The sequence below is a fragment of the Plasmodium berghei genome (assembly GCF_900002375.2).
Source record: "Plasmodium berghei ANKA genome assembly, chromosome: 10".
In the NCBI taxonomy this organism is placed as follows: domain Eukaryota; phylum Apicomplexa; class Aconoidasida; order Haemosporida; family Plasmodiidae; genus Plasmodium; species Plasmodium berghei.
In genome coordinates this window covers 432,912-446,742 of record NC_036168.2, presented here as the reverse complement: position 1 = coordinate 446,742, position 13,831 = coordinate 432,912, and the positions used below count along the sequence as shown (strand labels likewise).

General features: G+C 26.4%; 2 protein-coding genes across 2 annotated transcripts; one reads left to right on the top strand and one right to left on the bottom strand.

The window, feature by feature from the left end:
* Positions 1-1,707: 1,707 nt before the first annotated feature.
* On the top strand, positions 1,708-3,255 carry PBANKA_1009600 (conserved protein, unknown function; the record flags this gene model as incomplete). Its single annotated transcript, XM_034565172.1, has 4 exons — positions 1,708-1,797; positions 1,967-2,042; positions 2,167-2,348; positions 2,470-3,255. The coding sequence occupies 4 exons, from the start codon at positions 1,708-1,710 to the stop codon at positions 3,253-3,255; spliced, it is 1,134 nt and encodes a 377-aa protein (XP_034421896.1).
* A 966-nt stretch (positions 3,256-4,221) lies between these two features.
* PBANKA_1009500 (glutamate synthase [NADH], putative) lies at positions 4,222-13,110 on the bottom strand (the record flags this gene model as incomplete). Its single annotated transcript, XM_034565171.1, has 1 exon — positions 4,222-13,110. The coding sequence occupies one exon, from the start codon at positions 13,108-13,110 to the stop codon at positions 4,222-4,224; it is 8,889 nt and encodes a 2,962-aa protein (XP_034421895.1).
* Positions 13,111-13,831: the final 721 nt, after the last annotated feature.

Here is a 13,831-nt window from a genome sequence, read left to right as displayed (position 1 = left end):
GCTTAAAAAAATGTAATATAGCGCATTGTTCTTATACAATAAATGATTATGCATATATAATATATGTTTCGTATTATGTGTAGATAGCGTATATTAGAACAAAATGAGTTACATATAGTTTCTTTTGATGCTATATCATTGTAGTTTTTTTTCCGTGTATATTCAAACAAGGGTGTGCCCTTTTAAATGATTTCAAAGTCATTTGTTTCTGGTTCATATTTTTTTGAATTTTTTACACTTTTGATATTAAACAGATGAGAATCAAACGATATATATATATATATATATATATATTGGTTGTGAAGTTAAATAAACAAAAATTGCAATTTTCCATAGCATCGCTTAAAAACAAAAAGTATTTAAAGTTAAAAATCCAACATAATACAACTTTATATATGCATATTTAGTGAAGCACGGGTATTTATTTTGCTTTGAAAGAATATTAGCATATTAATGTGGGTAAAGTTGAAGTCGCTTTTTTTCTTCTTTGATTTTGGAATTTACTAGTATGTATGGATATATATACGAAAAAAACCTTTAGAATATAATTAATTTAATTTTGATTTAAAAAACATACAGAGAAATAGTTTTGCATTAATTTGCACACCATTTTACAAACTGGACTATAAGTATTTATGCTTGTATGTCTTAAAATGGTTTCATAATTCATCGAAATATACACATTTATTTCAAAGGAATAAAAAATATGAATTATATGAATATTGCACACATATATATAATTAAAAATATATATAATCTTACATGCGTAATTGAAATAGTAATAAGATCATGCAAAGATTCTATAGAAATCTTAATTTGTTTTTATTTAATTGTACTATCCAATTAAATTTAAGATATAAATATATACCTGATTTTGATTCAAAAAAGGTATATGTTTTCCTATCTACCTATATATTTCAATATTATCATACTCCCATTTTATGTTGTTATAAGTTAACAGTATATATATTTCTATAGACATTCATGAATGTTATCTAAAAAATATACTTTTTTATATATAAGAAAAACGAATGAAATAAAAAAAGCAACAAAATTATAGGTATAATAAAAGATCATTGTCTGCCAATTTTATTTTAAAGGTTTGAGCTGTAACAAAATAAAATTAAATATAACAAAAATATATACAGATATTTATATGATAAAAAGTTACATGTTTTATTCCATAAAAACATAAGTTCAAGAGAAAAGGAATAAAGTAAAAAAAATATTAATAATTAAGTACACACATTTTTTATATTTAATTAAAGACAATATAAACAACGGAACCACATGTTTATTAAAAAGCTTTAATGCGGATATATCAATTAACTTTTTTTTTTTAAATATTAATATAAGATTGTAAATCATATAGTACTTTTAAATGAATATAAAGATATAAAAAATTATAGATAGAAAAAAAAAGAACTTAGAAAACAATATATTCCACACATTTTCATATATTTAAACATTTTCAAATTATACTTTTCTTATAAAAGAAATAATGTTAATAAAATATTGTTTGTCTAGCTATTATATACATATTTGTTTAAACTTAAATGAATTTTAATTAAAACACTGTGTAGTGTTTCATAAATTTTTAAGTGTGTTTCATATTTAGTCTATAATATATATCACACAATATTCACAAAAACAAAAAATAATTAAAATTAAAAATAATTAGAAAAATAAAATATTTTTATTTTAAATATGGGAAATATAGCAAGTGACCAGAAAAAAAAACCACGAAACTTATATGAATTAAGCCCACAAATTGGAGAATACAAAACTATAAATGAGGTATATAGTAAAATAATTAATAGAGATAATTTCCTTATAATCGCATAAAAAATGGAAGTAATCGTTTGTGTATATTTTATTTTATTCGGATGAATACAGATATGTATAATGTGTGCATATATAAATATATTAGTTAAACAAATAATATATGCGAATATATAATTTATAGGGTGATCCTGAAATGGTAGAAGATCCTGAATTCCCCAATCATATGATGAAAGATGCGCTAAATAATAACACAACTGGTAAAAAAATAAATAATACTAAATAGTATTAATAATAAACTCCCTTTATAAATATATAGCGCATTCATAGTTATTTATTTTTTTATAATAAATTGTCTAATTAATGATTTCTTTATTATGCTAGTCGAGGGAAATAACGTCCAAGGAACTTTTGTTTATTACCCAAATAAAGACAAACCAAAAATGTGGATTGGAAACTACAAGATATTAAACCCTGAAGACATTTTATGCACAAATGTGGCGGAAAAAATAGGAATCAGTGAAGAACAATGGAAGAATTACATAAAAATAAAAAACACCACTCAGGTTAATTTTAACATATACATTCGAACTTTTTATATAGATATTATAATGCGTATATGTTCATGCGAATTATATGTATATAATAAGCAAATGAAAAAAACAATACATACCTTTTTTATATTAGAACGAAGAAAATAGCATACAGAATAATGCAAATCAAACTAATCAACCATTAGAAGAAATGATTTCATTAAAGGAAAATTTAACAGGAAAAAAAAATATGGAAAAAAATTATTTCAGTAATGATGAACTTGAAAATAATTCTACAGATTTGAATAAAATAAATAATATAATAAATAATAGCACCACATCATATATAATTTCACCAAATGGAAAGAAGGATATTCATAGCTATGGGGAGAATAATTACTATAGCACATGTAATACAATAGACGGGATAGAAGACAAAATGGAAAATAACAAAAATAGAAAAGAAGAAAATACAAAAAAAGAGAGAAATGCTTTATTTACAAAAACATATGTTGATAAATTGAATGACGAAATTAAAAAGATAAATAAAGAACATGAAGATGTTATTATAGAAAAGCAAAAGGAAGTATATGAATATTCTATGTCTAACACAAGCGAATTAGTCGATCCTCAAAAAAAAAATAAAAAGAAGGAATTATATGTAACTAACAAAATTAATCCTGTAAAAAAAATAAATAATAAAAATAATAATTCTTCCAATACCATTGCCATTGATGAAAAAAAGTCTATAATAGAACAACTAATAGAAGAAAATAAAAATAAGTTTAATTCGAAAAGGATTGCAATAAATGATGCATACAAAAAAAAATATATAAAATATTCATCCATGAGTACAAAAGACAGTTTAAGAGGAACACATTCCAGTTTACAAGAAATATTATCAAACAAAATGTGCAATAAAAGAAAAATTGTAAAATAAACCATCATAATAAATTGGAAAAATAATTTCAGCGGTATACAAGCGAAAACAACTCCAACATGAATGCCTCTTTCATATGCTATTAAATAAATTTTATATTATATACCCTTTATACTATTTGAATATTTTATCAAAAAAATGTATATATGTGCATATTTTTAGAAAATGTTTGAAAAACTGTTTTACTTTTGTCTTTATTTAATATGTTTCTGCAAGTGTATATATTAATATAAATTCACATTTCGCAGAAAATTTTGTCATTTTTTGTTTCTTTGTTCGATTTTGTTTTTTTTATCGTTTTGGGGGTTTATATACTAATACAGTTTCAATAATATGCATGTAGACATGCATGAACGATTATTAATTCAGATTTTTTTTATGTGAAATAAGTTCTACGATTTAATGATATCTATATGGCTTTTCAAAGATGTACATATTTTTAAATAATAGAATAACTTGTAGAAAAACTAACGACATGCATTTATAATTCTTGTGTAAGTCTATATATTGTTTAATTTTCAGTTTTTTTATTTTCATAAAATTTATATAAACTTATTTTATCCAATATAATATTATTAGTTATCTTTATGAGAAAAATATAACAAGTATTAAAATACTAATATACATAGTATTATATATATTGTGCCTTTTTCGTACTTACATCTTTAAAGGTGTATGTATATTTTAAATTATTTCTTTACATTATTAAGAAATAGTATGTTACATTTTAAAAGTTTATTTCATTTATTATTATTATTATTTTTTTTTGTATGTAACACGAATTCAAATTTATAAAAACAATGAACATAAACATAACGCTATTTTGTATATAAATAAAGCAAAACTGTTACAAACCAAATAATAAATTTTTAATTAAGATATACGATTATCGAATAAATAAAAGATAAATAAATATAATACTAAAGAAGCAATGAGCATGTAATATATATAAAATAATATAATGAATTATCCCCAATGTGCAGAACTAAATGGGGTGTATTTATAGTTTTTAGGATAATAATAATATGTGTTACAAGGGGGTAAAATTGAAGTTGAATTTGTCAAGAATTCGTCTATTTTAGAAGCAACATCTCTTCCTTCTGCAATAGCTTGTACGACGGTACTTGGCCCGATTCTGCAATCTCCACACGCAAATATTTTTTTATGTGCTGTTTGATAAATATTATTATATGTTTTTATACAATTATAATTATCTAATTCTATTTTAATAGTATCATTTTCCCATATTGAATCATCTGTTTTTAAAAATCCAAGAGCTAAAATTATGATATCTGCTTTATAAACTCTTTCTGTAAATGGAATATCAACATATTCTTTTTCTGGCTTTACAATTTGATAATTTTTCACTACCTCGTTATTCATATTAGTTATTTTATGATTGTAATTGCTATTATTTGAAATAGGAGATTCATCTGAATTCCTTTTATCTGTGTGTTTATTCTGCTTTAATTTATTGCTTTTGTTAATACACTGCTTTTTGGTACTGTTTTTTTGCGAATTCGTATTCATAGAGGGAGTATTAGCTAGTATAGTGGAAAGACTACCATTTGTATTTGTAGATTCATTCCCTGTTGTAACACCGTTAATACTGGTATTTATATTAGTAGTCGACTTATTATATTGAGGGGAGGGTGTACGCTTACTTAAGTCTCTTTTAATGGAATTATTAACCCCATTGCGTGTGATATTACATCTTTTGGGCTTAACTTTGATAGCCTTTATACCAGATACTCTTTTAGGATCTTTATTTGAAGGAATAAATTCCAAACTTCTTATACAAAATTCTCTTGGATCTTTTCCTTGTATAACAATAGCTTCATCATGTGAATACTCGACTTTAAATATATTTTTTAAACCAGGCCAAGAATTTTTATTTTTATTAATAGATGGGGATTCTTTTCTTGTAAATTGTAAAACGCTAGCTGCACCCATACGTATAGCTAAGCTTATACAATCTGCAGCTGTTTTACCACCACCTAATATAATAACATGTTTTTCAGATACATCTATATATTGGTCATCCATTAAATCAGATTTAATTAGGGATTTTTGAAAAGATGATAAAAAATCCATTGCATAAAATATATTATTTAAATTAGATCCCGGTATATTTAATTTTCTAGGTATTTCATAACCAGTAGCTAATAAAATGGCATCATAATTTTGCATTAACTCAGTTAATTTTATATCAACTCCAATATTTATATTATTTTTCATAGTTATTCCTTCTTTTCTCATTAAACTTATTCGTCTTTCTATAATTTTTTTATCTAACCTTACACTAGGTATGCCGTTCATTAATAATCCCCCGAAATATTCTCCTTTTTCATATATGACAACATGATGCCCAGCTTTATTTAATTGTTGTGCTGCTGTTAAACCACTTGGTCCTGATCCGATTATAGCAACTGTTTTCCCCGTTCTTGTATGCGGTATAATTGGTTGTATCCATTTTTTTATAAAACCACATTCAATAATAGATAATTCAATAAATTTTATAGAAACTGGTTTTTCATTTATGCTTAATATGCATGCATCTTCACATGGAGCTGGACATACTCTTCCTGTAATTTCTGGAAAATTATTTGTATCTAATAATCGTTCCAATGCTTTTTTCCATTCGTTTTCATAAATCAGGTTATTCCAATCATATATCCTATTACCTAATGGGCATCCTCCACCTCTAGAATTTGGATAATGGCAGGTTGGTGTCCCACAATCTACACATCTAGAAGATTGCGTTTTTAGAAGTTGATTATGTAGCTTACTTTTTACATTTATTGGAACTATAATTTCAGAATAATCTAACACTCTACTACTTATGTCTTTTAATGGATGTGATAACCTTTCATATTCCATAAACCCTGTAACTTTATTTGGATTAGCAACTAAAAATGGTTTAATTGAATTCACATCTTTTGTTTGATTTATATTATCAATGGATTTTCGTGGTATTTTTTCTACTGTTTCATTTTCATTACTATTTATTATATTTATTTTTTTAGCTATTTTTTCGTGTATAGCAATTTGTGTATTTATTGTAGTATTTTCGCCAGTTCCTTTATCCGTTTTATTAATGTTTTCGATGTATTCAGTATTCAACTTGTTAGTATCATGATTTATACAAATGGATTGTTCACTTTTTTTCTCATCTGTTATACACAATAAATCATTATAATCAGCGGGATAAAACATATTTTTAAAAGAATAAATATTTGGATTAATCTGCTTTTGATTAATATAAGCATCTCTTTCATCTTCTCTATTTAGCAACCCTTCAATAAATTGATTCGAATTGAGCGATTTAAGATGTACATCTAGTAAATATTGCTCATTTAGCATATACTTTTTAATAATTTCTTTAGACTTATCGTCAAGACTATTTGGGAATATACTTTTAAAATCAGAAAAAGCATTACATTTAAATGGTATTTGCGCGTATCTCCTCCATTTTCTATTATTAGCTCTACATAATTCTAGATTATATGTAAACTTTTCAAAATCGAATATTTTGTTTTGGTCGGCTTCAAAGCTGATATTTCCTTCTGTATTAAAATGGGAACCACTAACCAAATTAGATCCCAAATTTTTCATTCTTAATAATTTTCTATGATTACTTCCTTGTAATATATCATATATAATTAATCCATCTACATTCCTTAATGCTAATGTTTTTGATAAACCTGATATATCATCAGAAATTGTAGTAAAAAATTGCATAGCTTTTTTGTACATATTTTCAGGATGATCTACACTTTTTAATAAAGATGCCCAATCATCAAGTATAGATGCAGCTTCTTCATTTCCTGTTTTCACAAATTCTATGCATGCTTCAGTTAATACTCTTTTTATATCTCTTGGAATAACTTTTGTGAATCTTTCTAGATTTTTATCAAAATCATTTAATAGCATTTTAGCTGTATATGAATTTGTTCGATCATAATGTTCATGCAACAATTTTTCTAAAGTCATTTTTTCATCCATAGTTTTACATATTTTTAAATCAACCATTTGATGGTTTACGTTTTTTTCATTTATATCTAATACGTATGCAATACCTCCACTCATTCCAGCCGCAAAATTACATCCAATTTCTCCTAATATGACAACTATACCTTTTGTCATATATTCACAACCATGACATCCGACACCTTCAACTACAGCAATAGCCCCTGAATTTCTAACAGCAAATCTTTCACCCGCTCTACCTGCAAAAAAAGCTCGACCTTTTGTTGCCCCATATAACACTGAATTTCCTACTATCATATTTTTTTGGCATTCATTGATAAATAATGAAGATTTAGGAAAATGCACTGAAATTATTCCACCCGATAAACCTTTTCCGACAAAATCATTTGCATCTCCTTCTAATTCAAAATTACATCCACTAGTTAAAAATACACCAAATGATAATCCTCCTGTTCCTCTAAATTTTACATTTATAGTATCCATTGGTAAACCTTGTTCACCATATTTCTGAATAATGTGATAACTTAACATTGCTCCAACTGCTCTATCTGTGTTTTTTATTGGCATATTAATGTTTACAGGAGTGCAATTTAAAAGTGCAATTTTAGATCGTCTTATTAATTCTCTGTCTATAATGTCACATAGTTTATGATTTTGTGTTTCACAACAAAATATTGGAATAGGTTTACTTTTTTTCTTTTTCAAATGACTTTTTTTTTCAGATATACTTTTCGACTTTTTTCGTAACCCTTTATTTTGAAAATTTAATTTATCTACATTTTTTAACATATCTTCTCTGTATGTTAAGCTTAAATTTTTTTCTATTACATCATCTCCATCTGTTTCATCATATTCCTCTTCTTCCTCCTCTTCTTCCTCCTCTTCTTCCTCCTCTTCTTCCTCCTCTTCCTCTTCTTCTTCCTCCTCTTCATCTTCTTCACTTGAGCTATTATCCTTTTCTTCTTCTCTTTCCTCTTCTTCTTCATCATCTCCATCCTCAACTTCAATTTGTTCATATGACAATTTCCCTACCCTTTCCTTTATTGCATTAACACCATTTTTTTCCTCCTTTGATATATCATACTTAATATCAGTATTCAAATTCTCATTTATAAGAACCTGTTTTCTTATATTTTTCTCAGAAAGGGTTAAACTACCACTTTGTTGTTCTTTATATTTGTTAATTATACTACTATGCATTGAATATACACTTAACGTTTTTTTTTTCTTTTCCTTTTCCCGTTCTTTTTCAATTTCTTTCTTTTTTTTTTTTCTTTTTTCACTATTTGTGTAACCCTTATCACCATCTTCCTTATTTTGCTCTTCGGTATAATATTTCCAACCAGGGAATAATAATTTTGAAAAATCTAAAAGCTTTCTTTTTTCATCATATTTTAAGTGACTTTTTTTTTTTAACAAATCAGATCTACCAATAATATGTGAAAATTTTCGAAATCCCATACTAGCTAAATATTCTCTAACTTCGTTTGCCACCATAAAAAAAAAATTAATAACATATTCTGGTTTTCCTGCAAATTTTTTTCTTAATTCTGGATCCTGTGTACATATACCTACAGGGCATATATTTAAATGGCATTTCCTCATCATAATACAGCCTAAAGTAATTAGTGGCTGAGTAGAAAAACTAAAAGATTCCGCTCCCAATAATGCCCCTAATATAACATCTCTACCCGTTTTTAGTTGCCCATCTATTTGCAAAATAACTCTTTTTCTTAATTTAGATTTGCATAATGTTTGATGTGCTTCTGCTAAACCAATTTCCCAAGGTAAACCGGCATGTTTTATTGATGTCCATTTAGATGCACCTGTACCTCCTGACATACCACTAATTAGAATCTGCTCACAATTACCTTTTACTACACCAGATGTTATAACACCAATACCTAATTTTGAAACTAATTTAACAGATATCTTTGCTTCTTTATTTATATTTTTTAAATCATAAACCAATTGCCCAACATCTTCAATAGAATACATATCATGATGTGGTGGAGGTGAAATCAAACCAATTCCTGGTGTGCTTCTACGAACTGAAGCGATTTTCGCATTTACTTTATAACCTGGCAATTCTCCTCCTTCCCCTGGTTTTGATCCTTGTGCAACTTTTATTTGTAATTCATGGGCATTTACTAAGCTATAAGCTGTAACTCCAAATCTGGCTGATGCTATTTGTTTAACAGCCGAAGATGTATTGGGCTCATTGTTATTATTATTATTGGGTTGTATTATTCGATCCTCAGCTTCTCCACCTTCCCCAGTGTTCGATTTTAATCCAATGCTATTCATAGCAGTGGCAACAGTTGTATGTGCTTCTTCAGATAATGAACCAAAAGACATAGCCCCTGTACAAAATCGTAGTAATATTTTATTAATAGGTTCTACTAAATTAATATTTATAGGCTCATTTTTTTTTTTTTTTTTATTATAAGATGGGCATTTTTTATAATTAATTTCTAATTGGCCTCTTATTTCACAATGATTGATTAACTCATTTTGCAATTCTGAATATTTTTTATAAGTATCAAAATTTCCAGTTTTTGTTGCTCTTTGTAATAAATTTATTGTTTCGGGATGATTCATATGGATTTGTGCATTCCCTATGTTTCTAAAATGATATTCACCAAAATCATCTAACTCATCATTAGCATTTTTAACATTTAATGCTAATATTCTTTTAGGGTATGCGTGATTAAATATTCTTAAAATTTCTTTTTCAACAAATTCGAAAGTTACTCCCCCTATTATTGAGTCACAAGCATTAATAAAACATTTTTTTAAAATTTCATCAGATATACCCAATGGTTGCATTAAACCACAACCTTTATAACTAGGTAATGTAGATATTCCATTTTTCGACATTATTTTTAATATACCATAATTAGTTGCATGTCTATAATTACTAATAAGCTGGTGATTACTTAATCTAGCTTCATTGCTACCATATTTTATAAATTGCAAACTTTCATAAAGTATAAATGGATAAATACAATCGGCTCCAAAAGATAGTAAAACAGCTAAATGATGTATTTCAAAACAATCACCAGCTTTAACAATAATAGAGCATTTCGTTCTTAAATTTTTACTTAATAGATATTTATGTAGTGCACCAACGATTATTATAGAAAATATCGGAACTCTTGATTCGCTGACATTTCCATGTGACAATATAATAAGTTGGCTACCTCTTCTAATTGCACTTTCAACCTTTGTATTAATTCTGTCAATGAATTTTATCAGATATTTGGAAAATATGCGTGGCTTCTTATTCCCACCAGTATTATTCGTAGTAGGATCATCCTTGCCATTTTTTTTTGCAGAATCCTCGGCTTTTGGTGTATAATCTTGGATAAATGATTTTTTTGGAGATGAAAAGCTTTTTACCACATCAAATTTGATGAAATTGTCGTCATCATTTTCGCCATTAGCTGTGGGTGAATTTGAATTTTCTTTTGACATTAAATGCTCCAAAAGATCCAAACTTATCGTCATGTCAATTATTATATGTGGAAAATCGGGCAATTGAAGTAACATATTATACAATGGCTCATTTAATATTGGTCCGTTGATAAATATGCGTTGACAATTTGTATATGTACAATGTAATATATCTCCTTCTTTTCCTAAAATACTCATAAGAGACATTATATTTTCTTCTCTAATTGGATCAATAGCTGGATTAGTAACTTGAGCAAATGTTTGTTGAAAATAATATACTAAGTTTCTACGTAAATAACTAAGAAAAGGGAAAGCAGTATCATTACCCATTGCTCCTAATCCATCAGCTGCATGCTTAACCATAGGAGATATGATTATGTTAAATGCGTCATAAGTATAACCAAAAGCTTTTAATTTTTTTATTAAAGAATCATCATGATGATCTGGATTATTGATTTGTCCTATTTTACTAGTACTATTGTTATTTATATGATTAGTATGGTGATAATAGTTATCTTTGTTCAGAATCGCTCCATATTTATATGCAGTCATACGTATATTTTCCATATTAGATACAGGCTTTATAATATTATCTAAATGTATAGAATAATGATCTAACCATTTTTTATAATTATTTAATTTTAAAAATTTACTTAAAACATCTTCATGCCTAAGAAATGTTTTTTCTTTAAAATCTACTAACACAACTTTTCCTGGATATACACACCCTTTATGTGTAATTTTATCATAGGGTAAATCAACAACTCCAGTTTCACTAGATAATACAAATAACCCATAATTAGTTATACTATATCGAGCTGGTCTTAAACCATTTCTATCTAATGAAGCACCTACTTTATTTCCGTCTGTAAATATAACTAAAGCTGGCCCATCCCATGGCTCCATTAAACATGTATGATATTCATAAAATGCTTTTTCTAAAGGAGTTATATTTGGATCTTTTTGATATGCTCTTGGCATTAGCATCATAACTGCATGCTCGATTTCTCTTCCTGTCATAGTCAGAAAATCTATTGCATTGTCAAATAAAGAAGAATCAGACGGAAAACTTAATTCTCCTTTGGTTTTTTTACTTTCACCATATTTTATTTGTGATTTCATGGATTTTCCAAAATCATTTGGATTGCTTATACCAGTATTGCCTGCAATAAAATTCTTAGCATTTTTCATATGATTATTTTTTTCATTTATATCTAATAATTCATCTGAAGAACTCTTAGATTGTTCATTCATATTATTTAAAAATTCAGAATTACTATTAATATCTGAATTCATGTATTCTCTTTTTATTTGATAGTTTAATGCGGAACTATTATATGTATAATCTCTTTTTAATTTTAGTAATAAATTTCGTCTCGATTTTTTTTTTAATCGATTTTTTGTCAACATAATATCTTCAAATGTATCTCTTTTATGTATTATTTCATCGTCATTATCATAAATAATGTATTTTTCTTCATTAATTGGCTTTAAATCTTTTATAGAAACGGATTTGAAAAAATTAGGTGCTTTAGCTAGTTGCATCCTCTCTTTAAATAATAATGAATTAACGCTAATTGTATTTATTTCACCATTATGGCAAATTCGTCTAAATGGATGGGCAGCATACCATGTAGGGGATGTATTTGTTGAAAATCTTACATGAACCATAGCTAAATATGTGGTAAATTGTTCACTTAGCAAATCTTCAAAATATAAGTATATTTGTGATGGGGTTAATAAACCTTTATATACTATTGTTCTTGAAGAAAAACTACAAAAGTACATATCATTGTGCCTTACTAATTTTTTTCTTATAAAAAATGAAAGTAATTCTATATCACCAGGTAATTCATTTAAATTTAAATTTGTATCATCTGTAAAATTTATATCCGAAAAGGGGTATATATTAAAATCGTCATAATTTTTAAATACTGATCTTTTACATACAAACATTTGAGCAATAAAAGGTTCACTTTTTTTTACTGTAGCACTTATGACGTCACTTCTAACAGGTATAGGTGATCGCCATCCTAAGACAACTAGTCCATGGTTATACACTTCCCTTTCTATTTCATGATATAAAAACAATCTTCTTTCTTCATTATGTGGTAAAAATATTTGAGCAACTGCATAATCCCCTTTTTCTGGCAATAAAAAAGGTAATTGGCATGTATCACTTAGCATTTGAAAATATTCATGCGGCATGCCAACTAATATTCCTGCACCATCTCCATTATTTGATTGTACACCTCCTCTATGGCTTAGTCGCAACAATATTTGCATAGCCTTTTGAATTACCATCCTTGAAGATTTTCCATTTATATCTGCCACAACTCCAACCCCGCATGCATCTTTTTCATAACGGCTATCGTATAATCCATGTTTGGCCGATTTCTTCTTTTTCATTTTTTTTGTTTTTTTTTGTCTATAATTAAGAATAAACCTTTGTTTTGATATTCACGATATGTGCATGTAGATATATAGTAAATCGTTTTAAAAGAAACAAATAATACTATTATGCACATACAAAATTATGTGCAATATTTATGATTTTTAATTAAAAAATGCAAACATCGGGGCAAAATCGCAAGGAAGATGAACAAATATATAGACACAAATGTACATGAACATATATATAATATATTTTTTTATTTATTATGCAGTCACATAATTTATATGTCATATGTTACATGCCCATAAATATATATATGTGCTTGTGTGTGAAAAAATTATAAAAAAATTTATAATATTCAGATTAATATGGAACCTATGAAAAAAAATATATAACGAAGTGCACAAATAACGAATTATAAATATGAGCATAATTTTGCACATTATACTCATGAACATGCATACACATATGAACAGCACATAAACATATATATTAATATAAAAATATATAGATAAATAAATTACTATATTTATATTCTTTAGTAAGGTATAAAAGGAAGAAAACCAAAAAACTAATATAATGAAATATAAAAAAAAGTAAAAATTATATTTCTTAGTTAAAATATTGTATTGTTCAATTTTTTAATTACTTCAAAAAAATATAAAACATACCCAAAATAAAAAACAACGATAAAATAAAAAAACATTATTATTCAATTACATTCATATATTACAT